Source organism: Lissotriton helveticus, chromosome 10, assembly GCF_964261635.1.
Source record: "Lissotriton helveticus chromosome 10, aLisHel1.1, whole genome shotgun sequence".
In the NCBI taxonomy this organism is placed as follows: domain Eukaryota; kingdom Metazoa; phylum Chordata; class Amphibia; order Caudata; family Salamandridae; genus Lissotriton; species Lissotriton helveticus.
In genome coordinates, this window is record NC_136071.1 from 225716428 (window position 1) to 225743090 (window position 26663).

Below are 26663 nucleotides of genomic sequence, written 5' to 3' on the forward strand. Positions count from 1 at the left end.
CCAACTGTAAGGGGGCCCTCAAGGAACGGAGACTAATGCTACAAAGGCAGGCATGGGATGAGTTAACCCAAGCAAGCGAGCATCGGGATAGTACTTAATTTTGGTAAGTTATAAATGGACCTGTTTTTCTGAACCAGTGAAACCCGCGTTATGTCATCATATCACCCCGGAAGAATGGATTGCCCACCTCGGAGGGGTTTATAATTTTGGACAAAATGATAGATCCATTCATAAGACAGGGCTACCCCAGACCGACACCCCTATCATTTTTTCTTTGAATGAAGTGATGTTGGGCATTGAGGGATTGGCCGGGAGTAAGGCCCCTGGACCTGATGGTGTCCCCCGGACTTATTCCGGTGACAACACTGATGTATGGTGTATAGGCCCCGGTTCTGACGTGTTAAATGCAGTGGTAAGGAATACTTTGCCACCTTTGTGGTCTACTGCCATGATGGTGTCGATCTTCAAGAAGAGGAACAAGGATAGCTCCCATTGTTAAAGCCCCATTTCTCTCATCTACTCCACAGTTCGCGCCTTACTAAATAGGCTCTCCGAGTGGGCGGATTTGAATAATATTATTTCTGAGGTGCAGTATGGCTTCCGATTGGGGAAATCAACCGCGGAGCAATGTTCAAACCTCTATCTAATAGTTTCTAAATATACGGTCGCTCAACCTGGTGCTCTATTTTTGGGTTTAATGGATCTCACCTCTGCTTTCACCTGGTGAATCATAAAAAATAATGGGCCCTACTCGATTCCCTGGGGGTTGAGCCCACCATTGTAAACTTACTAAGGACCCTCCACGCGCACTTCAGAGCCACGGTTAGACATTCACAGGGGGTGGGACTCACTGATTATTTTAATTGTACCAAGGGTGTGTGCCAGGGGTGTATTTTAGCCTCTTTTTTGTTCACATTATATATTAATGGCTTAGAGGAGGCCCTAACATCTTTACAGACAGAGTGCCCTTGAGTGGCCAGGAAAGCAATTCCAGTTCTTTTATATGCTGATGACGCAGTGTTGGTGGCACATACACCAATGAGCCTACAGGCCGTGATTGATGGATTTGTTGCCTTTATGAGCGGATTGGACTTGTCGGCCAACTTCCCAAAAGTTGTACATTTTGGAAGTTGGACCTCAGGGCACCCGTTCTAAGACATTCAAAGCAGATGCCCAGGCTTTAGCCAAGGTCCCGGCCTTCCCTTACTTGGGAATTTTATTTGATGGAAAATTTAACTGGAAACATTTGCTGGAGGGGAAGGTTGGCGATATTAACAAATCTATGGGAGATATTGCTAGCTATGCTCATAGACTAGGTACTTGGTCCCCGGGTGTGATTTTAAAGCTCTATCAGTGCTTCTGCATTTCCAAGGTTCTGTACGCAAGTGAGGTCTGGGGTTACATTGTGACCAATAAACTTCAGATTGCAGAAAATACATATTTGAAACACATTTTGAAGGTTCTCCAGGGTACCCCATCGTTTACTGTACATGTAGAATAGGACTAAACTATATAGCAGATATGGTGGCAGTATAACCCTTGACATGCTGGGTGAAAATCTGGTCTAACAATGAGTCAGCTTTCAACCGTTTGATCATTTTAGATTGTTTATCATTAGCCCATGCACTAAAAATCCCTGGGCTACACTGTGTTGGAGAGTCTTTTACTGCTATTGGTAGAGTAAATATTTTCTTTTAATCTGACTCTATGAAGCCTCGGGACCTGAGTACAGTGAAGGCGCTATTTTGTTAACCACATCGCTGCGGCGGCTATTCCGCCGCAGCGCTAAGGGGGCGGGGCGGCCGGCGCATGCTGGTGACGGAACCGCTCCGTCACCAGCCGCGGATGCGCTGTGCTCATGACAGAGCGGTTCCGTCATGGCCCCGCCCGCTCAATAGAACGCTCAGCGCAGGCGCGGAATCCGCGCCGCGCAGGCGCTGCGGCCAGGCCATGACGGAACCGCTCCGTCATCAGCACAGCGCCACCGCAGCTGATGACGGAGTGGTTCCGTCATCAGCATCGAAAGAATTAAATATACCTCAGCCTCTCGTGAAAATATTGAGCTTACCAAACCAGCGGTGAGAGGGCACGTTCTTTTAAGATCAGTACAGGGCATAATTACCTATTCATTTTAACAAATGCTTCGGATAGATTTCTAATAACTTGTTTTAGATTTAATCATCTCTATCATCTTTTAGCTTCGCCCGCTGGCTTTGTTTTACATGATGAGACAGGAGGTCCCTGTGGCTGCGACAATAGGTGTCCACAGTATACCTTACATTTTGTTCTCCTATGTAGATATTTCACCCACCCTAGAAGATTATATCTTAAACCTCTTTTAAAAGCGATGAGTTTTATACAAGCCTGTGTTGCCTTAATGTATCTGCAGCTTCTGCTTAATGATTATACGCTCTTTGCAGTCGCGAATTTCTTAAGAGCAGCACTTAGATCTAGAAATTCTAGGGGCCTTATTTATGAAGGCCTTGCGCCGCTGGTGCGTCACTTTTTCCCATTTTAAAAGTGACGCACCGGTGGCGCAAGGCCTTCATAAATAAGGCCCTAGATGTGTTGATAGCTGAATGGATTCTGCCTTTTGCACATTATTTTTAGAATTACTTTCAGTTGTATTGATGTGTTTTATTGCTTGTCCTTTTTTCCCCTCTTTTTAATGTATCTTTTATGGATGTGATTACTTTCGAACAAAGATTATATATAATAATAAATAACTATAACAAAGTATAGTAAAGTTTTTCAAGTACGGCAAGGCTTCACTGCAGATCTTTTCAGTGGTAGATCACACAGTGTGTATACCCTGAGCTGAGAGTGGCATTCATCGCCAGAAGGGTAAGGCTGCTTCTAGTCTGTTCACTCTCAGACCTCACCCACTCACCATATCTCTGCCCTTCCACGAAGGCCAACACGTTTTCAACGGAACGCACAGGAACAGGCAGTGCTTAATTTGTACCGGAGATAACAGGTGGCGGGACCGTAACTTGTTTTTCAACATCATACTTTGACCCAGAGCAAGAAAGAAAGGCAGAAGGGGTAGGGCACACAGCCCCTGAGAAAGGGAGAAAGAATGAGTAAGAGAAAAATAAGAAAACTTTGACAACGGGCCGGAAAACGGGCACACAAAAGAACCAGCAAAACTGAAATAGACAGAGAGAAAGTGTACGTTTTTTGAAGAAAAAAAAGACCCATCGGGTCAAATAATAATTAATAACTAACTAGCCTTTGTTATTCTGCAGCCGGGGCTCCGGCTCCCAAGACAAACTTTGTGCCCCGGGACTTATTTATATATTATTTACACATTAATTACTGGGAACAGAGACAGGAAAACCACCGCGACGTAGAGGCTTGAATTATCGGAACGGTTGCTGCACTGCTCAGGGTCACAATGTGCTGCGTTTCCAAGCACGATTGTCATGCGCTGCGAATAATTCAGATTTAGCCGACACGCGGCGGTAGGACCAACCTGCCGAACTACCTGATAACGGGTTTGCATTTACACTCTCTCATCGCTGGTACAGGTTACTCTGTCACAATCGTATCTCCATTTTCTGTGGAACAGGAAAAGCGTGAGAACCTCCGGGGCGGACGTGGTCCGGGAAAGGACATTTTTCGACAGTTATTTGACGTGTTTTGTTTCCTTAGGGAAATGCCGCCGAAACTGCGGAGGCGGATTCTTACTAAACAATACTGGAAATCAACAGCATATTTTCTTTACTGTGCTAGGCACCGGTCTCCTGCCCTTTTAGGCGATGTGTAAATTATACGGCAATATTTACTGCTCCGGCAATATTTACTGCTCCTGCTGTACCGAGTCAGCAATTGCTGCGTTATATACGAATGTAAACGTCTAGCGTCATACTTATTACACGACAAAAGGGTGAACTTATCTGGCACACGCCTTCCCTGGGGATGGATCATTGTGAGTTTTTATGAGTCTCCATTTTGTCCTTCTTGCCTACGTCCTCCACAAATTCCCTTAGCTGCTGCTTTCCACTCGCCCTTAGTATTATTCTGTGTTAATATTCACACCTCTTTCAATGAAAAAGCAACTCGCCCAGACTACCACAAGCTAGCCACCTACTACTGCAGAAAGAAAACGATCAAAGCCTCCTATAGTGTGTAAGCTAGCTCAGTCGGTTCAGCCGCGCTCTCACGATCCTCACCTGGCATCTAAAGTATACAAAAACTACATACTAGTGCCACGCGCCTTGATGACAATAACGCCTAACATTCGAGCTTCAATGTATGACCATATACATGGGTCCAAGCCAGCCCATCTTGGCCGTGTTTGATGATGGTTTGTTTAGCTGTTTTAGATGGCGCTACCATACTGCCTTATGAGGGCTTCTGAGCACTTTGTACACCATGCAAGTGGAAGCAGGTTTCAGACAATCCAATAATAATAATAATCCACATTTGTAAAGCGCACAATCACCCGTAAGGGTCTCTAGGCGCTGGAAGTCAATAGGGTGATCATTGTTCATCAAAGGATACACGCTACCCACCGCCCCCCGCGCCCCCCCCCAGTCCTCAGACACCCACCAACGCCCTGGTTATGTCTGCAAGCTAGATTGGTGTGGTTAGCTACACTTTAAACTAAGGACGTGATTCAGTCTGTGAGTTACTGGCATGGAGTTACTGGCATAAGAGTCTCTTTTAGCAAATACCATTGTCCTGAAGATGGTCTGACGGACGGAAGCCAGAAAGACCGAAACGTCGACTCCGCCTTCTATTCCTGAGAAATTGTGTTACTCTCTAGCAACATATATTTTCATTATGAGATTTGTCGTCACATATTCTGTTGGAATAGATGTTAGTCATGAATTGTTAGGATAATTTGATTTCACTTCCTTTCATGATTTTTTGCAGATTTATTTCATGTGTTTGTACTCCCTTTTAACTGTTTCTATACGTAAACAAATTCATACTTTCAAAGAATTAGGATCTCCTGTGTGTTTTGTGCCTATTGCATTGGTTGGTATTGTCTAATGACACGTTGGTGTTTGTTCTAGATGGACTAACCCTTTAAGTAACTTTATATTCACATAAGCTCGTTGCGAATAAATTCTCTTGTAGGCACCTTTTACTTGTTATTCTCTGCCACACAAGGCACCTATCGGCATGCATGGGTACTGCTCGCACAAAATCTTCTACATCTGGTCCGACGCCTGGGAAATTCAAAAGTAAGGAATCTGCAGCTAGATGTCTCCATCAGATGCAGTGTTTAGCGCCTATCTTCAGATTATTTAGTGCATTAAAAATGCAGGCCATGCAGATTTGCTTGGGCTTGACAATACCATCCACACGTTAGTATGGATGTCTTAATGGCTCACTGAGTTAAAAACGTTCCACCTAAATACGCAATGAACTGCAGGTCAGAAGTTCCAATTCGGCCAAGGCTGACTCAATCCTCCATCTATCCGGGGTCAGTAAATTGACTGCGATTAAATTAGTTAATAACACCGGTTACCTACAGTGCTTAGAAATGGCAGAAGTGAGGTATTAAGCGCCAAATAAAAGCAATTATCATTGAAATACTGATTGAATGTGTTGGGTCGGCTCTGAGAATAGCTTAATTAATTTAAGTCCACTGCTTTCAGACTGTCTGGCGCTCCGATGTTACCAAAGGCCAACACGTCCACTTGTCTACCAGAGCGTACCAGCTTCCGCTCTTCTTGCCACATATCTGGTATGTCGATCCTTAAAGCATAACCAACCCACTTGTGCTGCCATATACTAAGCAACCCTCCCTAATCTGGCATCCCAAAGCCTCCACCAAGGCGACATTCCCAGTGACCCATGAGACGTCTGGCAACGCATGATAAATAAAGACATTCCCCTCAGCATTTTCCTCTGGCCAAAATCTGAGACACACACAAACGTCCCATGTACTGCCTTATTATTAGCAAGCATTGGCAAGAACAATAGGTTTCTTGATTGCATTTCAGTGAGGTCTGCTGTGTGTCTGCAGGGCATAAATGAGAAGACTGAAATGGTTGATGAAAGTGGGTACTTTTCAGTGACGGTGGACATTTACACCCAAACAGCCAATAGAAAGCAGACAAGCCTAAATTCTTGTTTGTAGAGCTGATCCAATATGTGATTGCCAAAATCTCAAGCAAAAAAAGATGAAAGTTCCTGAGCCAAAAAAGCCAATGAATGAATGAGGTTAATCAGGGGGTCTCCAACCTTTTCTGTGACTACGGCTACTTACATTCAATGAAAGTGATCCCAAGCTACTATTATTATTAGTTTTTTAATAGTGACCACATAAGATAAGACTACTTTAATGGCCACCCTAAGCAAGATTACCAGCAATGATCACCTCAGTGCGTCATGCAGAGTTGCCAGTACTAATGTAACAACGTTTGTTCAATTTGGAAATCCTCCACATGGGTAATACAAGCTTTAAATATATTTTGGAAATCCATTTTACCCCAAACGTCAGCGTATAAGTTCTGAAACACACACACATTTTGATCACAAAGATATTAGATTCCATTTTTGGATACATATGTTAATTCAACCCAATTACATTTTCTAATTTAAAATGCTGTGTGGACCCTCGAGAGCTACCGGTAGCTCATGAGCTACTCGTTGAAGAAGCCTGGGTTAAACAAAAGACCCTTGACTGACTGCCTGACTGAGGGACTTATAAAGCGCTCTTATGCCAAGGCGTCTTGGCACTGGGTGAATATGATGCAGACTACAACAGATCTTAAGGCCTTGAGAAGAGCCAGGTCTTTATCATTTTCCTAAAAACTGCCCTCTTGGATTCTAACCTAATTGTCACAGGGAGGGAGTTCCATAAGGTGAACGCTTGGTAGGAGAAACCCGTTCCTCCCCATCTAACTCTTTTTTGTTCTAGGGACACAGGCCAATCCTGTATTGGCTGATGTGAGAGAGCGTTTGGGCTGGTATACCGAGAACGAAGTTTGAATGTCCACAGCCCCTCCTCCATAGATAGCCTTGTACAATAGACATAGGGCTTTAAAGTTCACTCTCTGATGGAATGGGAGCCAATGTAACTCCTTAATCACCACTGACGGTGGGTGATATTTGGGTAGGCCAAGTAGAACCTGAGCCACTGCATTCTGGCGTGATTGAAGTTTTTTGGTCTGTCCCTTGCCAACTCCTAAGTATAGGGCATTACAATAATCGATTCTTGACAGAACCAGGGCTCCCATCACTGTTTTTCGAAGTGACAGAGGAATGAAGGGCAGAATTTTCCGTAGAATTTTTAAAGTGAAAAAGCATGATGAGGAAACTCGATTTATTTGTGAGTCAAGTTTAAGGTCCTTGTCAAACACAAATCCCAAGTTCCTGACCTTGGGCACAGGGATTGTACAGGTGCCTGCTTCAGGAGGCCACCAGGCTTGGCTCCATACAGAGGGTAGTTGCCCAAACTCTAGGACCTCGTTTTTTTCTGTGTTTATCTTTAAAATGTTTGAATTCTTCCATTTCATTACATCTGTGAGGCAATTACGAAATCTCTCAGCTGTTAACCCCACACGTTGTGTCACAGAGACCACTAAGTTGAGTGTCGTCGGCGTACGACACCAACATTATGCTATGCTCGTTGATTACCCGAGCCAGAGGACTGACATATAGATTAAATAATGTCGGAGACAAAGCCAAACCCTGTGGAACTCCACATGGGAGATGGAAGATTCCCGATTGCAGGCCATTCCAGTGGATAAGTTGTTCTCGTGATGTTAGAAATTATGTAAGTAGAGTCAGAGCCACATCTTCAATACCCGCATCCCTTAATCGACGCAGCAATACTGCATGATTTACAGTATCAAAGACTGCAGTCAGATCTAACAGGATGAGTGCAGCTCTGAAATGTTCTAATTTAGAATGCTGTGTGCACCCGCGAGAGCTACCGGTAGCTCATGAGCTACTCGTTGAAGAAGCATGGGTTAAACAAAAGACCCTTGAAATATATATATACAATACAATATGCTCACCATGTTTGCTGTAAGTAAATTGCACATAAAATCTAAAAAGGTGTGTAGTAGGCATGAGCACACAAAGGCAGATTGCCAGGAGCGCGAAGACAAAGCCTTTTGCTGTGCCGGTGCTAACAAAACACTAGCATCCGCCTACCCTCACAAGGTCCTAACCCATAGTAATCCTTGGACTGCGCCACCCTCCCAAAATATGTGGGGGAAACCAAGGCTGTGCCACCACTAGCTTAAGAATGGTATTGGGTATCTCAGGGTTATATGTAAGCCGCCATCTTGGATTCCATGTGTTTTTTTTCTTTCAATTCGAGACTGAGCCTCCAGCCGCTCTTGAATGGGAGTGATAAGTGCTGCACCTGTGAACATGTTTCCGACGTGCAAGTGGCTGGGTGTGGTGCAGCCTGAGTCACGCCGTCTGGCAGCCTTCAGTGTGCTACAGCCCAGACTGAGATGCAGGGCTAAGATAAGGCAGGAGGTGCAGTCCCACAGCCAACAGGGGGCAGGCGTCTTTAGCTACAGGTCAAATGTACTTTTGATTTTGGGAGACATGAGCTCTTTAATCTCTCCGAGCTGATAATATGTTGATATGGGCAGGGCGTTTTATGTGTTTTAATCGTTTGCCTCTTAAAATGATAGCGCCAGTGTTCATTATTTTACTTGAAATGAGGTCAGTGGGTTAAAGGGGGACAAAATTATGCGTTAAAAAACATATATAATTTTCCTTACTGTTGATGTTTTAAGGTTTAGTGAATGTATTATTTGAACACTCTTGCCATGTAACTTATGTGTAGGTATTTTTCAAGCTTCCTTTTGTGATCTGTTTTCTGGGCATGAAACAGGAAATGACATCAGAGGAGGACAGGAAATACTGTCGGTCAATCTGTTAAATCAGCTTAAAGGCAAAAGCAAAACACTGAACTTGTATAGCTGTGCAAAGTAAAAGAAAGAACAGAGTTTATTTTCCGCATATGCAGCTGTAATACATAATGCACTGCTCTCTCACCTCTTCTGACGCCCTCTCCTGTTTCAAACAGTTAAAGCAATTTACAAAATGAATGCCATAGATGGAAATAGTTTTTGCTTGATATGTCTGGCATAAAATTAATATCAATTAGCAAAATATTTTTGGGGAAACATTTCTTTGTAAGCCCATAGAAAGGGACATCAAAAGTTCTACCGTCTCTTGTCTAACTGATGTATCTGAAAACAAGTGACCAACCCTGGTGAGGTCAGGGAATTTTTCAGCCCATATGGGACACCTCCGAATCCCTTTTTAATTCATAAGTGTTGTTTGTCTCGTGCAAAGCTTTGCAGTTTGATTATATTTATAAAATAATTTGTTGTTGAAGGCCTTCCTAAGGACCACTTTTATGTCTTTTTTTGTCAAATTTCTTTTGTGTAAAATACCAGTATCTGGAGTGGGCTTTGAATCATCTCATTGGCTGGCTTTCTTGTCAGCCTCATTTGTTTACTTCTTATTTAAGTGTGTTCCTTCCTTATGTTTGTCCTAGCCTGGTAGTATAGCTTCTTTACCATCCTTTTTATTATTGGATAACTGCCCCACTTCTGGGAACCACTTTTTAGGTCGAAGTCAACCAAACAGCAAAGCTGTCTGGTTCTGAAAAGACATATTGCAGACTTTCCGAAAGCTGACAGAGGAATGAATTACGACCATTCCTTATCATTGGCTTTCATACTATTTCCTGTTTTCGTTTTAGCCCACTGCAGCTTGTGTCGTGGAGTATATACTCTTTACAACCTCTCTCCTTGACCATACCTATTCTTCCACGAGGTCTCACTCTCCAGGAACATTTTATTTATTTATAGTTGATTACTTCATGGGGGTGCATGTCTTTTCCAGCTGTCTCCCATGTATGCTTCCAAGTTCCACCCCTTTTCCCTGTCACTATCACCATGTGGTTCTCTGCCCCCCTTCCTTATTCCTCTGAGGCGCCTCGACCATGTGCTTCTCTCTACCCCCCATTGCTTCAAACCTTCCTCACCCCCAACCATCCAAGAAAAAAAAAAACTGTTTGAGCATGTTTTCTTTTTATTTGCTGATCTGAGTTTGATCAGCAAATAGAAAAACAAAAGCGCAGCAGCACTGGCTTTATGTTTTTTCCAGTGGCAGCTCCTCAGCTATGGTGGAGGTGCATCACCCCACTGCTTTTAAGCAGTGCAAATAAAGGAAACATAAAATGATAACTTTGAGTTGTTATCGTTTTATATCTCCGTGCTGCTTTGCAGGCGGGCGAGGCTGCTCTGCTCTAGGAGCAGGGCAGGAGAGTTTGCCCACTCCTAAGTGCACATGACTTTTTGGCTGGCCCTCTGGGACCGGCCAAACAGTCATGCGCACTTTCCCTGTTCTCCACGCAGGCTGCATTACAGCCTACGTGGAAAACATGCCCAGGCCCCCCCTTCCCTCGCAGAGCGTCGAACCACGACGCTCAGACCAAACACAACGCAGCATTTTGATTGGTCAGGGGAGCCTGCTTCCTGCTCCTGGAATCCGACAGAGGAGAGCAGGAGCAGAGACGTGGCACCTGGTGGCAAGGTAAGTGTTTATTTAAAAAACATTTTTTTTACATGGACCCTGTTGCATGGGGAGCCACAGAGTTCATGGGACATCAGAGCACAGTGCAAGAAAAACATTGCTATGTGTTCAATACTCATGTTGGTGGGTATTCACCTATAAATGGAACGTTGCAATCTACGACACAGTCGAATTATCAGCATCACGGCTTGATATGTAGGCGCTCTCTGAGGTTTTGCATAAATCAAATAAAAATGGGTCCAAATAGGCACCCAAATAGTGTTTACTATGCTACGCTTACTACCACTTTAGGAAAGTAACACATGCACAATGGATCCTGCCAGTTATATCTATAGTTTTAGTTGTCATTATTATTCTAAATGCTATTATTAGTAGTAGTAGTGGTATTATTATTTGCTTTAGTGATTCTTTTTTTATTTTTTATTTACCGATTGAACTCGGATCGGTAAATAAAAAGACAAAAAGTGTCAGCGTCATTTTGTAGGCGCACACATGCTTTGCGTGTGTGACTATACAAATGCCCCCGGATATTGCAGCTTTGGGTGGCAAATTTTGCGGCCCAAAAAATCTGAAATTTGCGGCCCAAAACCTCACAAATTGCGTTATTTGTAAGGTTGACCAAAAAATGTGCCTGTCACAGAAATACTGAAGGTCTGTGGTCTGTCACTGCTGGAGACTGCTGTGTCACTGTCTAACGTTGCAGAGTCTGCAGCAGCACAGCACTTGGAACCGGAGGATGTCTGATGCGAGAGAGAGTAGAATACTGTATGACACCACCTCTTCTTGGCATCAGACAACCTGTGTGCACACGGCAGCAGGGCCGGGGAGAGGGGAATGGGGGGCGGCAGTGAAGGTTGAGGGTATATATAAAAAAAATTGAAGACTTCGGGGAGGGGAGGGACTAATAGGAGGCAAGAGCGGGAACAGGGATAGGAGTGCAGTGGAGAGGGGGGTCAGGAGAGCCTTTAAAGGGCTTGCTGCGTCCGACCGCAGGGTGCACGTAAACGTGTCAGGCTGGCTGCAGGATAACCGCACAGGATGGGGCTCTGTGCATTTCAAAGGCAGGGGGCAGAGGAATTTAACAACTCTGCTGCCCGCTTGCCTGTTGTTGCTCACCTTCCCTTTACTGACTCAGTGGCAGCAGGAACCAGTAAAGGAGAGTGTGAATGCCATGGGTTTTTTATTAAGGCACTTTTATCAAAATCGCAGGATTGTTTGAAAAAGTGACTTTCGCTATTTATTTTTTTGGAAATCACGAAATCCTGGAGGGTCTGACTATAAAATGCTGCTTTCACCATGCTGCACAGTATCGGGGATGTTGCGCAGAATTGTCTAAAAACAAAAGGTCCAGAAAGCAAGATTGGCTTTGCCAATGGTTGTTTCTTTTAATGTCAGCACAGCATGGGACTGTATGTATTTTCTTGCTCTCTCTTTGTGTTGCTGCCCCCACGTCACAAGTTTGTCTGTTGCATTACCCATACATTCCCACCCAGCTTGGCTATGTTTTGAATAAATCCCACACTCCCATCTCCTCCATAGTTCTTCAGCTTCTCCCTGCTCACCACTGATCGTTGGTTGCTTCACTTGAACCTCAACCCACCACTGCTCTTCTGTCTTCTATTGCTCCTTCTGCCTCTCCCCATCCCAATTTTTAATAAAAAAAACACTTTTAGGAGGGCCTTTGCGATGATCTGCTCCTTCTCTTTAATGCTCTTCAGCATATATATATATTTTTAACTTACTGCTCCACTATGGGTCTCTGCCATCTTGGAACAGTAAAGTAAAAATGTCCACTGTGTCATGACTGCGCAGCGTCATCACGCCTGGTCAGCCTTTTGCCTTTTTTTCTTTCACTCTCTTTATTTGAACTACAGATGCTGAACAGCGTCATAAACAGGCATTGTTCTACATTTGTTCTTTTTGTCAAAGTTGTTATGTTTCTGAAAAAGCATTGGAAAAGCCAAAAGATCGTCAGACACGTTTCAACAGTAAGGCCTATTGGCATTACCAATGCTTGTTTCGCATGGGAGGTATCCCTCAAAAGCAGTGTTAGTATTTAGAGTTCTACGTAGCCTGCCCCGTCACTAGTCTGTTGCCTGTTTAGGTTAGGCTGCCTCTCGGCACAATTCAACAAGGGGGTGCTATGTTGCGTGAACCGAAGAGAGTCTCTGTGGTACCACAAACCTTTTATTTTTGTGCTTGGCCATCCACCATGCTCAGGTCAATTTACCAATAATATTCATGGTTAGACTTCCAATGTATGTTTGCGCTCCTAAAAATACATTGCATTCTCCTTGTGATACGTAAAGTACTCACAGAAAGTTTGCATCTAAAGCCAGCAGCCCGCACTGCCTGTCTATAGAGGAATGCTTCTTTGATCTCACACAGACTCCTTTGCACGCAATGTCAATAGTTGCAACAAGCCAGTGCTTGATTGGACTTCTGAAAATGAACAGGAGTTGCGTACTATATAAAAGAGCCGAAAATGGGTAAGTCGCCGCTATAGAACAATGCTACTGTACAGCACACTTAAGTGAAGCAAAGTAGAAGAAGTTGTTGCTGGTAGTAGAACCCCAACTCATACCATAGAGCATTGTTCCTTGAAAATATCTTCTCATGGGCAAAATTGTACATCCTGGGTTGTGACCGAGGACCTCATTGGGCAGAAAAAAAGGACATTGTTACATCTGGAGAGTCATAGGACCAGGAACCCCCAATAGGTCCGGACCAACACCACCCAAACGAGTTACCAACAGAATACAACATAAGCTTAGTTTGTGGATCATTTTATTCAACATTTGTGCAAAAGATAGTACTCAACACAAGAAAAGGTGCATAAAGTCATTAAATTATGTGTACATCAATCACATTCAAAATCATGAGGGAACAAACTGTCCAAACAATAACTTTATGTGAGAATTGAAACATTTCCAGACCCTTACCGCAAGGGGGGGCACCTCGCAATCCTGAACACCATTGGACCACACAAGGTGCAACCACCTGCATCAGCGACGGGCGGTCCCATGCCACAGTACACTTGTCCTCACAATGGGCACCGCCCCACGAACACCAAGCTCCCAGGGGGCTGCAAAAAAGGTGGGCAGGAGCAGGGCACCCCGTGCCGACCCCCAAGATGTAACTGTTGGCCCTAGCCCACAGCTGGTGTACATCTTCTGGTTGGCCCATGACTGTCTAACCCTCCCCCCTTGGACCTGGCCTGAGGGGGGAGGGTTTCCACTTCGGAAGTACCCCCTCCCCCTGCTAACTGGTGGGGGGTGACTTATGTATTCTTAGACCCTGTTGACCCACAGTAAGCTTAAAATTAGGGTTGGGGGGAGGGAGAAGATGCAGCGCCGCTCCGCTACACCGTTGGCATGACCAGGTGAGAAAAGGCCAAGGCCAAGGGCCACGGTGTCTTTATACCTCACCCTGGCCATCCCGGCAGCGGCGCCCAGCGATGACGCACTTCCGGTCACCTGCCAAGCTGTTGGCTTGAAGGCGCAAAGGCCAGATCTGGTTCTGGCTGTCCAAGGCCGGCATCCTGCCGGATCACACAAGTCCCGGCCCATGGGGGCCCGGGTCCTAAGCGCCGTGTCCACTCCCCCATTTTGGGGGATGGACGCTCTGTCCATTATTACTTCTGGCGAGTCAAGAGTATTGGAACGCCGTTGTTAAGTAGCAGTGTCTGCCTTGGATACTGCTCGGTAACCACCTACTGCTCCAGGATCTTTAGAAAATGCAGCCAGTCTCCTTGTGCCTTTGACTGCTTCCCTTCAGACATATTGCTTGGAAACAGGCTCAGGAAAGGTGGTGAGTGCTTTAAAAACGTTTATTGGATTTTACCTCCCTAAAGGGTCCCAGTTCACCACGAAGGGTAGGGCCAACAACCCTAGCCCCACAATTAGGTGCAGCCCAGTGGGTAGATTTGGTTGTAGCACTAGGGGACTCGAGATCTGGTCATGGCTTTACCAAAATATGCAGGTAACACACTTAGCAATAATCTGGGCATGAGCGCCAACAAAGTGCGGTGTTCCTTCCCAGCACTGTGGAGACATCTCCCCATCGGAGCCTTCTTCACCCCAGTTGTGGCCTAGTGAACAAGATGGAAACTGTGAAGTCAATAAAGATGGCGCTATTGGGCAATCACATGATCAACAAGCTTGTCACGGCAAGTTCCTAATATGTTTTTAACGCATGTAACTACGCTACAGCAACTTGTAACTATGCTCTGAAACTGTGTAACTTGTAACTATGTAACTTGTAACTATGCTCTGAAACAATGCTCGTCCGCATGTAAAGCGCTCTGATACCTCCGGGTCTAGCCAGCGCTATATAAAACTTTTCAAATTAAATAAATAAATAAATACAATTCCTCTGCTCCTCTTTTTTGCATAGATCGGTAGTATTTGTAACCAGGCTAAACACTGGTAGTGAGTAATAAGAAACCTTGATTAAAACCAAGTAAATATTGCATGTTATCCTGCTGGTGGACACACGGTCCACTCCCTGGCTCAGTGGAAAAGCTGAAGGGTCAGGAATATGAGACGATAAACTGTCAAAAGTAGGACAGTCGGCTCAGGTAGCTGTGTCTTATGTTGGAACAATATTTAATGAATTGTTCTAGTATTTAATCAATGGAAGAAGACGTTTACAACTAAATGATTTAATAATGCAGGATTTTTCTTTTTGCAAATTTTGTCTGAAATACAATAAAAGGAAAAATAGTTTTGATATTCATGTTGGTCTGGAGTTACAGCTAGAATAAAACACTTGTGAATGTTTCCTCTCGACTGATGAAATGTGGTTTAAGGCTGTGGCTGCCACCCCAGAAAGCTCTCTTCTTACAGCTTCTCTCTCTTCTTCTTGTGTTTTTTTTGCAGAACCTCCGAGTTCAGTGCATTGGAGGAACGGAATTCCACACCCGCTGTTCCACCAAGTTCAAAGGCGCCCTGGCACAGAAGTTCATCTTTGTGGATGGGGATAAAGCTGCCTGCGGGTCCTACAGGTAGGCACCAAGCGCCACACTTGCTCTCCCTCAAAGTCTCCCCCCTCTTCTCTCTTTCGCTGGATCATTCACCTTCTCCCTGATTTTCTCTTCCTTTCCAGCTTCTTCTAGTCTGTGCTATAGACATTCTCTCTCGGTCTGTCATTCTCACCTTTTCTTCTGCTTCTTTAGTTGCCTCATTGTCTCTGTTGCTCTCCCACAGTCTATCCCGAGCTTTTTCGTTCTAAGACTCTCTCCTTTCTAGATCTTCTTCCTCCCTTCTGTCTCTCTTTATATGTTCCTTAACCTCTTTTCCGTTCTCTCTTCTCCTTCACTATGTAAATGTAAATGTGGGTTTGCTTGTAAATCGCACTGCCGCCCTACCCAGGGCATCCTGGCGCTGTATACCTCTGTGGAACCCTTCTTGGTTTTCCCTGTGAGATGCCCCCTACTGGGCACCCCCAAGGTGAAACCAGGCATCCCAGCGTCACCGGGGCCGTTGTGGAGATTAAGCAAGCTATTGCCCAGAGTTGCAGAGTGGGACCCATGATTAGAGTAGGCACCAATGCAAGAATTGTCGAGTCCGCGGATATTGAGCCCGGTACCCTGCCGCGTCGGGAATTGAACCCTGGTCCCGGGCCAGACCTCTGCATCAGGGTCTGCCGCCTCTAACCAGTGAGCCACACTTCTCCACTACAATATTGTATCTGTTTAGTTTTCTTGTTTCTGCCTCTTTCTCCCACTCTGTCTTCTCATATGCTTCTCTTGCGCTCTTTCTGTCTTTCCCTTTCTAATTCTCTCATTCTCTCTCACCATTGCTGCCTTCTCTTTCTAGGTGTCTTTTATTCCCTTCCACGTTCTTACACGTTCTCCCTCCCTCCTTCTTTATTAAATTGTCTCTCCCTGCTGTATGACCTTTTCTTATCTTTCATTTCTCTGTCTTATTTTCTTATTGACTTTCTGTCTTAATGTCATGTGTGTAAATGTTTGTGCATGCAACAGAGAAAATGATAGCAACTGGAGTTGGTTCATCATAATAAGCCTTGAGGAAGGCCTATTTTGCATATAACTATGGCCATTTAAAGTGTCCTTAAATTTAATTTGAAAAGTTTTATGTCGATTATTTAAAAGTTGAAGAATTTATAGGGGATTAAGTAAAAGCTTTGGGAAGACATTATACTGTGCACCATGTCCTGTGCCCTGTTGATAGTTTATAAACAAGAAAGTGATCGATGCAATGCTTAATCCCTTGCATGCGCGGCGAACGTTCGCGCTGTGCGGGCGATTTACATAGTGGGCGGGGCCGTCATGAGCATGCAAGGGGTTAAATCAATGTCGGGCACTAGTAATTGCTCAGGACCCCATTCCAGTCAATCATTTTTCACCCACCATGAGAGTCCAAACAGAATCCCACTGTATGCAAATCAGTACTGTCATTGCTCCTCATGGGAACTCACCAACCCGAACTGCCAACCGTAGAGGCCTTCTCTAGATGGGATCACAAGCATCCACCAACCGATTTCTGCCAAATGGCCCTCATCAGTAGCGTGTAGCTTGAATCTTATGACCATGGGGATTAGGTAGTACTTTTGGGTAGATACAAACGTCTATCACAACAAAACAAAGAAAAAATGATAATTGGAACTTATGATTCTTCCTACAGAAGACAAATACTGTTTTTGTGAAAAAGTATTTGCAGTCTAAAACGTCAATCGAAAGGAGACTATAATTACAGGCTAAAAAATAAAAATAGGCACTGGAGTTTGAAAGTTATGGTGAGCTACACAATCGCAATTCCCCTTAATGCACTTTTCGAAGCTGCACACTTCATGTCACAGATGACATTACAATTGAAATTATTAATACATTACCGGCGACATCATATATCACATTCCCATTCATCGCAATTTCTTGACCCCAAAATGGATGGATATTATTTCCCCAATATTCATAACGGCCATAAGAAGAAATAATGTTGTGAATTTCTTCAGTCTGTTAAACCACACCACAAATTACCAACATAATTTATTATATGAGATTCAAGCTTGCACCACCCTGATGCAGAGAAAATGCGTGCATAAAAGTTGGCTTTGCCGAAGGGGTATATGAGAATAACACCAGGGAATGGCCTGGGTGAAAAGACAGAGCTAAACTGTGCTCTTACTCTAAATAAATGTTAAGTCTAACAGGATTAACAAAAAGAAAGCTGTCCAAAAGTAATTCCAAAATTGCAATGGATTTTCCTCTGCACCTTCTTAGTTTACAGAGTTTGAAAAATATAAAATCAGTTGTGGGGGGGGGGGGGGGGTAACTGGCACATTTTGAGAGTTTCAGAGGCATTTGTATGAGTAATCGCTTCAAATGATTTGGAAATGTCCTCATTTTTCTTGTTACTACTCCTCTTTTCCTTTTACAATGGCTCCATCTGGGTTCGCTTTATTTGCCTAATGTATTACCTTCCATGGCGCAACTGTCCCTGAATCAGTGATCATTCCAGTTTGTTTTTCATGACTACTTGTTGGCGATTTTTGCATGTATGTCCCTCCTCCCATCCTAATGTAAAGCGCTCTGATATCTCTTGGGATCTTGTTCGCGCTATATAAAACTTTATAAATAAATAAATAAAAAATAGAAAAAACGTTTCCTGAAAATTGGTCTTTTGAGAGAACAAATAGCAAAACCCCACTTTTAGTAGGATAAAAAAGTTTGAGCATGAAAATCCTCCTGCAATTTTATTTTTGCTAAACATCTCCAGCAGGCACAGGTCAGTAAAGGAGAAAGGCCGGCGTACTTCACATGCTGTGTAAATTCTGAAGTTTGCCACTTAACTCACCTTTGAAGACACAGTATTCCTCTTGTATAAATGCAATGCAGGCACTAGAGCTGTTCATTTTGGATAGTCTAGTATAGATTTATAATATACATAATAGCTGTATACCCCTCACACCACTGCCAGGCATATAAGAAATGAGCAGCCAGGATCCAAAGAGAAAACTACTCGATGCAATAGAGAATGCAAAAAGAAATTGATTTTTAGGTCGATTTCTGTTACGAGGCATGTTGTGGCCTTCCAACAAAACGGCTTCCAGCCTGCACACAGCACGGAATCCGCACACCGAGCAACTTCACATGCTCTGGATGAAGCAGATCATCAGTCCTGATCCTGCTTGACTTGAGTGCTGCTTTTGACCCAGTGCCTCACAAAACTCTAGTCGAACGCCTAAAGGGCATTGGCATAGGCGAGTCTGCTCTGTCTTGGTTCGACTCCTTTCAATGTGAGTGTTCCTTCCAGGTCACCTCTCCTCTTCAGAGCTCCCGACCTTACACTTTACACTATGGCATCCCCAGGGCTCTTTATTGAGCCTTACCTTGTTCATTATATATATTCAATCTCTGACTCAGGTCGTTAAATCCTCAGGGTTTGTGCTGGTGTCGTATGCTGACGACACCCAGCTTGTTTTTTCCCTCTGTGGTAATCCTACGCAAGACATGGATAACCTCCAAAAAAGAATGCTTGCTGTAGCAGAGTGGATGAACCACAACTATCTTCGCCTGAATACTAATTAAACCGAAATACTTTTACTAGACAAACAAGCTCACGTCTGGGACGACTATTGGTGGCCTACCGCCCTTGGGTCCCCCCCCTCCCACACACCCCAGCCAAAGTCCTCTTCCAAAAACTTAGGAGTCTGGATGGACGGCACTTTGTCCTTTGAGGCTCAAGCCAAATCGGTAGCCAGCACTTGCTTTGGGCTTATGAGAAGCCTATAACCCATCCTGGGCCACTTCGATCCACGCACCCATCAAACCATCATTCAGATGGTAATTCTGTCCTGATTAGAATACTGTCACACTCTGTACCTAAGAACATTACAAATCTGTCACCAGAAGACTCCATCTGCCCCGAACACTGCAGCTAGGCTGCTGTTCTCCCTTCCCAAATTCTGCTCCACCTCTGGTCTTCTCCGCAGGCTACATTGGCTCCCTGTGGACAAGCGCATACATTTCAAGACTCTGTGCATCACCCACAAGATTGTGCAGTCTCAGTGAGCCGCCATCCTGTCTGATCTTGTTTCAGCCTGCCGGCCTTTGCAGCTTCTGCACTTTGCCGACCATATCCAGGCCATTATTCCCAAGTCTGTAGGGTAAGAGCTGGCGGCCGCACTTTTCATGCCCTGGCACCTGGCTCTGGATCCCACTCCCTCTCTACAGCAGGAAAATCCAGAAGCTCTTGCTTTTTAGATATCTCTTATGACATGGCTTTTATCCACCTAACCTCACCCCCTTCCTTTCCGTGATGCCAGCAGTCGTAGCTTGTCGCTTGGCCCAGAGCTGGGAAGCCCTATTGTTGGGGCAGCTATGCACTTTACAACACTTTTAATATAAAATAACATTGCAGGGCTTGGAGCCTGCCTATTCCTTACCATTAGGTGGCTTTTATTGACACTCATTTTCCTACTCCTTATTCATGCTCCAGCTTGTCAATCATGTATTTGTCCCTCCCATAGATCATTGCCTCTTTACTATCTTTGTGATTGGCCAGCATGTCACCTTCCACTACTTACTTTTCAAGTGCTACCTTTTTCTTTTGTGTGAAGCACTCCATGAAAGTGTGTTTCTTTGAGTTGTTTCCTTTGCGTACTTCTTTCCACCTGCAGTCCATGTTGCTCTTTCGCCTGACTGCTTTATTCCGCCTCCCTTCCGTTTTAGGTCTCACGTAGACAGCGTGTGCGCTGTCTCTTCGCGACTTTTTGTTTATTGTTAGTGGGCTTGGAGCCCTCCCATTACTTACCAATGGTTGGTTTCAAAGCCACTCTCAGTTGCCTGCTTCCTGCTGGTCAGCTCTGCAGTCTGCACTTCCCTCCTCTTGCATGTGACCCTCTCAAGAGCATGGCCCAAGTACTTGTGTCCTTACACTGCTCGCACTTTCCTTTTGTTGAGCCACTCTACAGAGTGCATCTTTCCTAGATGGCTCTGTCATTTGCTTTTAGGCTGTCCAGCTTGACTTTGTCTCTCCTGTGAGTTCTCGCTATCTGTAAACAGGCCCTTAAATCTTGTTCTTATCTTGTCTCATTAGCTGTGCATTCAAAGACACGGGCCAAATGTTTACTTTTCTTTCCCTGACTTTAAAGTGAGATAATTTATGTGCCAATCCATCCCGAGTGCCCATGTGAAAGGACAGGCTGTAGGAAGTTATATTTTCTTGCACTCAGCAAAAATTAACTATGCTGATATTTCAGAATAGATCACAATGAAAACAGTAGAAATGAAGCACATTTTTTTGTAATTCTGTAGTGTAGTGAAAACAAATAATTTAATAAGATCAAAACAAATCAATACACTTGGTGATGACATTTCCACACACTATCATTTGTGCGCAGTAGAACTGTATGTCGGTGCAAATATAATGGCCATATTCAATTAGAAATGTGTTGTCTGTTATGGCAGTGTGCTATTACAGCATGCATACTCCACAATACACCACTCCACTTTACACTACTCCTCTTTACAACACTCTGCACCACTTAACTCTACAGCACTGCTCCACTATATGCCCTTCCACTGCCCCTCCATGCCATGCCACTCCTCTCCACTATAAGACACTCTACGACATAGCTCACCACTCCATTCCATGCCCCTCCACGCCACACCCCTCAATTTTGCGCCCCTCCACTCTGCTCCACTCCAATCTACCCCAACCCATTCATTCACAGTTCGGATGACCAAATAGGCAAAGTAGGCACTGGCTTATCGGACCCACTCCCTTTAGGGGCCCGCGACAACGGATCAAAATAATATTGGTTTGTTCTTGAAAGAAAATTACTATCAAGCTTTCTTAAATATTTTTTCCAATAGATAGAAATGATAACTTTATATTAAAGACTCTATAGAGAAAATACTGTATTACAGTAATGTACCCATTAGCAACTTAAAGTACATAAACCAGAGACATCAGATTCACGTAACAGTTTGTCTCTTAAAAGCTCATCTTCTGGCAGCTATCAGTTTGAAGAAAAAAAAACGGTGCATTGGATTTTAGGAGTTAATTTGCGAGGGGGCCCGAAATATCCACTGCCTAGCTACCTGCACGGGTTTAATCTGGCACTGTACATTGATCTCCTTTTTCAAATATGTAGCTGGATATCTTGGAATCGTTCGCTGTTGTTATGGCAGTGAGCCAACCAGACAGGAACCGCAACACACAAATGCTTCTTTGGAATGCCATGCTGGCGCAATTAAGAAGTAAATATCTTAAAGTTAAGACGCCCTTGGGTGTAGGATCCAGAGAGTCCTGAAGAAAGAGACTTGTAAATCTGATTCCGAGGCGGGGGAGATTCCGATTCCTTTCAAACAGGAGTTTACACAGGCATTGGAATTCAGAGTAATACTGTAATTACCTCACCCCTTGAATTTTTCCCTGTCACATTTAGGCAGGTCAAGTTCCAGTGTAGGCAGGAACCTGGCTCAGAAATCACTGAATCCTCATTTTCTTGATTAAAACTCAGAATATGATTGTGGAGGTACCACAAGCACTTTTTAGGTCTCACCTAAGCAGCGTCTGCGCGGTCTCTTTGAGACATGCTGTATTCAAGATATGGGCATAAAGCTCTGCCCACCCTCCGCCCATCTTTTTAATTGTCTACTGTCCCTGTCCTTTGTAAATGGTGTCTTTTCATTGGTCAATAGGCTTAGTAGTACCGCCTTGTCTCTTCTTGTAACCTCCCATGAGAACGCCCCCTGTTACATGTGTTGTTACTCCCTAGGTTTTAATTATAGCCTCAAGACACTATTTTCTTAAAAGGCTCCAGGCAGAACACACACTTGGTCCTAAGCTAGGCTGGCCGTGGTTACTTCACTCACTAGACATCTCACATTTAAATGAGAGTGTCTATAAATTTCCCTTCATCAGCTCCACACAGAGTACAACCTAATCCAAAATTAATGTAATAATTCCTTTGTCACAGTTCAAAGCTACTAATTGTATATATGGACATAGCTATTTGAATGTACTCGTAGTACTGTCTTGCATGCAATGCATTATGGGTAGGGTGGATTTACCATATCTTCTGCAGGGTGCAGTACCATATGTGACCAAAAGAGGTCCCCGTTTGGCCACATACGATACTGCACCCTCCAAGATGGCTAGGTAAAAAACATTGCCATTTATAATGCCAATAACTCCAACTTTGTAGACATGCGGTGCTGGTGCCTTGCTCACTAGTGACCTCCACGAGCAGCTTGCGGTACTGCACTGAGTCATACAATGCTGGTACCTTGCTCTCTAGGGGCCTCTAGGTTCAGTGTGAGGTACTGCATCCAGACATGCAGAGCTGGTGCCTTGCTCACTAGGGACCTCTAGGAGCAGCTTGCCGTACTGCACCGAGACATGCAGTGCTGGTGCCTTGCTCCCTAGGGACCTCTAGGAGCAGTTTGCGGTACCGCACCTAGACATGCAGTGCTGGTGCCTTGCTCACTAGGGATCTCTAGGAGCAGATTGCGGTACTGCACTGAGACATGCCGTGCTGGTTCCTGGCTCACTTCGCAGGCATTTGCAATGTACTAGGTCTTGCATTACTGAAAGTATGAGCTATTGGCGTTGCATTATTATTTGCAACACATCAATACCTCAAACTATCAGTAATGCAAGTCCTATTGCATTGCAAGTGCCGGTTTGGAATTTATTGTCACAAAATTCTACCTTAATTTGACCAGCATGGTAGGTGAAATTTGTATGTCATTTTTCACTACTTCGGTCAATGGGTGCTAAAATGCTGACTTCCATTGTTGAATTGTCTCAAAATATACCCTTTTATTACACACTACTACACATGGTGAACATTTGGTTTTAAAATAGACCATATTACATTTGTTTTAAATAAAAAATTCTTGAGGAATGCTTTCATAGTGCCCCCACATATCATGAGAAGTGTGAGGGTAATCTGAAAATAGTTTCCGAGCAATTTAAAAGCAATGTGAACATCTTTGTTAAGCCCCTGTTTCACAGCTGCCAATCTACTAACCACGTATTGTTTTTCTATTGTTTTCTGTCAGAAAGCTTGGAGTTGAAACAAGACAAAGGGCATCTAGAAGTACATATCTGATGAAACACTCGCAAGCAACATGTCTGCAGTTTGAGTGCAGTACAGTGCACCTGAGCTGATGGTTCACCCGCCTCAGGCTCCAGAGTTTGGATATTTTAGCCTGTAGGTCAAGGGCAGCCAGCAGTGCTGCACAGAGCGGCATGGCAGATTTTCAGGTTATCTATATAGGATATTTGTACTTGAAAATACTATAAATCAAAATAGCTTGACTAATCAGTAGTGATCCTGAATAGCGGGCATAGATCGGTGTCTCATGGACTAAAACTGGACAACCTTGCTTTTGGTGGGCCTGACAAATGATAACTATGTTGAGTGTTTATGTTTTGATACTTGGATTTGTCCAAGATCAAAGGATATGTCTGGTGTCTGGGACTTCAGTTAGTAAATCCCTGATTGTAAGGCCACTATTTATGCCAGCATATGGTTTTAAATCAGAAATCAAATGTGATTATCTGACCCAGATATGAACAAAGCCTTCCAATATCAGGTGAAAGTATGGACAAGAAATTGGTAGTCTTCTGAAAACCATGTGGGTTTCTTAGCTGAAACAGAGCATACAGTAGCTGAGACAACTTATGTGGTACATTAAATCAAAAGGGACGTCAATGCCTGCTTAATGCTGTCGCTGTAAATGGCGCACCCAGAGGCTGTTTATGAAGAGGGACACCACAGCAGATGCATACTGTGAGGGCCTGCTGCTTGTTAATATGGTTGCCTGAGAACATCACTGTTTCTGGAAACAAACTGCTTACTAATGTGGTTATCTAAGGACACGGGGTCCAAAGGCGTGAAGAAGTTGAGTCAAAAATCAGATGCATGTGGGACACTCAGATGGGCATGCGTACACTTACCCACACACGCATACACATGCACTTATAGACAAATAGATTGAAATGAATGCACACACATACACACATTTCTAATTGTTAAAATCTAAGGTTTTTATGAAATTAGTTTAAATAAGCCACCATGTGTTGATTTTTATACAAGTGTCTCCCTATAACACTTCCTTGTTTGTCTGTTTTTCAGCTTCACGTGGTCTGCATCAAGGACTGACCGAAACGTCCTTACTGTCCTTACCGGGCAAGTGGTTGAGACCTTCGATAAGCAATTCCAGGAGCTGTACCTCATGTCCAAATCTGTCAGCTTGAAGAGTGTCAGCATAGACCCGGAACCAGAGCCAGAGCCGATTCTTCAGCCTCCACCCATGCCCACTAACGTCGCTAAGAAAATTGTGAACCCGAAATATGCTCTTGTGAGCGGGAAAGGGTCTGTGGATCTTGGCACTGGTTCATCGGGTAATCAGAGTGGGTCAAAAGAAGGGACCAATGATCCAGGAAGCAATAAAAAACTGAAAGGTAAGGCCAAGAACCCACCACCTGAAGTCAAGGAGCCCTACGTGCACCCAGCGCTGCAGAATATGGAAAAAGTCAATATGTTCGACTATTTGCCCACTTGGGTTGAACCTGAACCCGAGCCTGGTAGTGAGGTCTTGGGCTACATCAACATCATTGACCCCAACATAAAGAACGCTCAGCTCTCACAAATGAACAGAATCAAAATCTGCGACACATCACAGGCAACTGCTCAACACATGCAGATGAAGGAACAGGAGGCTAAACAGAAGGAACAGCAGCAGGCCTCTCAAGACCAGAGGGCCGAAGTAGAACCACAGCCTGTGACAGTGGTAGACTCGTTCCAGCGTCCTGTGCTGCAGGACCCTGTCCCAATCCCGGTACCAACGGAAAAAGGTGTCCAGGAGCTTGTTGCACAAAAAGAAGAGGTCTCACAATCTGTAGACAAAACAGAGACCACAGAAATCCTAGAAGTGAAAACTCCAGATACGCCTGTGGGGGCCTTTGCACTTCTGGCTGGTAGTCAACATCTTGTTTTCTCAGAAAATGAAGACAACAGTAGACCAGATGCCACACAGAAACCACTTCGGCCAGTCCCAAAACCTAGGACAGTTCCTGTAGAGGAATTAATCACCAAAAACAATGAACTCAATCACGGGAAAATTAAAAGAGCAGGTGAACAGACTAATCTCAGTTCTTCTCAAGCAGATCCACCCAGAAGCCCTAAGGAAGTTGGCACGCCCAATGGAACTCACCAGTTGTCCCATCACAGTCGGGCTACCCAAAATGGTGTTGTGAATGATGATGACGATGAAGAATATGTCTCTTTCAGTGATCCAGAGAGCTCCTCTGATGGATCCACCCATGCCAATCACTGTCTCTCAAACACTTCATCGAACTCAGATGTTTTTAGTGATCAACAAGGCTGTTACAATAGCAAGCGTGGGCAGAGAAGCTTCTCGGAATTTATACCGAATGGGGAGCATGTCCGCCTCCATCGGCAGATGAGCGACGGACACATCAGCAGGGGTTCTTTTATGAACCCGTTGAAGGGCTCCCAGTCCGTGTTGGATTTACGGAAAGACGAGAATGGCAGGCTAAGGCATAAGACTTTAGAGGAGGAGATCAGGCGAGCTGTGGATTGTAACCAAAATTTAAACGCTGCTCCTCAAGGAAATGTTCAGGTAAGCTATCATTATGGTGATTACAGGAGGAGCCTCTTAAGACAGGTAGGATGGTGTCGGCCACACCAACTGGTTAAATGAGCATCCCTAATAAACTTCAGCCCTTGAGTGCGCACCTCCTTAGATCCTGAGATCAACACCTTTCATCTCGAGTGCCAAGACAATCCCCACTAACCGCATGAAAGTGTTTTCACTCGAGGTGCCTCCCTGGGCTTGCCTCCATATCATTACCCAATCCAGGTCTCCATGCTGACAACTTAATCCTTTCGAAACTGAAGGCATCAGCGCTATTAACCGGCAGGCGTTGCATTCACACCTAACAACTCATTCAGAGTGATGCAGTACATGCAAATAATTGATGTAAGCACTTTTTGCACCAATTTTACACTTAGTGCGAATTATGGTTTTTGTGCACATTGTGCACACTAACATTTTCTCAAGTGTTATTTCCTCAAGGTATTTCTTTGAAGAAATTGTGTGGGCTGAACAGTGCAGTGAGGGGATT

General features: G+C 44.3%; 2 protein-coding genes across 2 annotated transcripts in view; one reads left to right on the forward strand and one right to left on the reverse strand.

The window, feature by feature from the left end:
* Positions 1–26663, reverse strand: part of SLC5A10 (solute carrier family 5 member 10) — a 733155-nt gene that overhangs the window by 429534 nt on the left and 276958 nt on the right.
* The window catches only part of FAM83G (family with sequence similarity 83 member G), a 148120-nt gene that overhangs the window by 104237 nt on the left and 17220 nt on the right, over positions 1–26663 (forward strand). The window contains exons 3-4 of the mRNA XM_078665173.1: positions 15414–15538; positions 24649–26158. Of these exons, the coding sequence (XP_078521299.1) occupies positions 15414–15538; positions 24649–26158 (1635 nt within the window). The remainder of the gene's footprint in view (positions 1–15413; positions 15539–24648; positions 26159–26663) is intronic.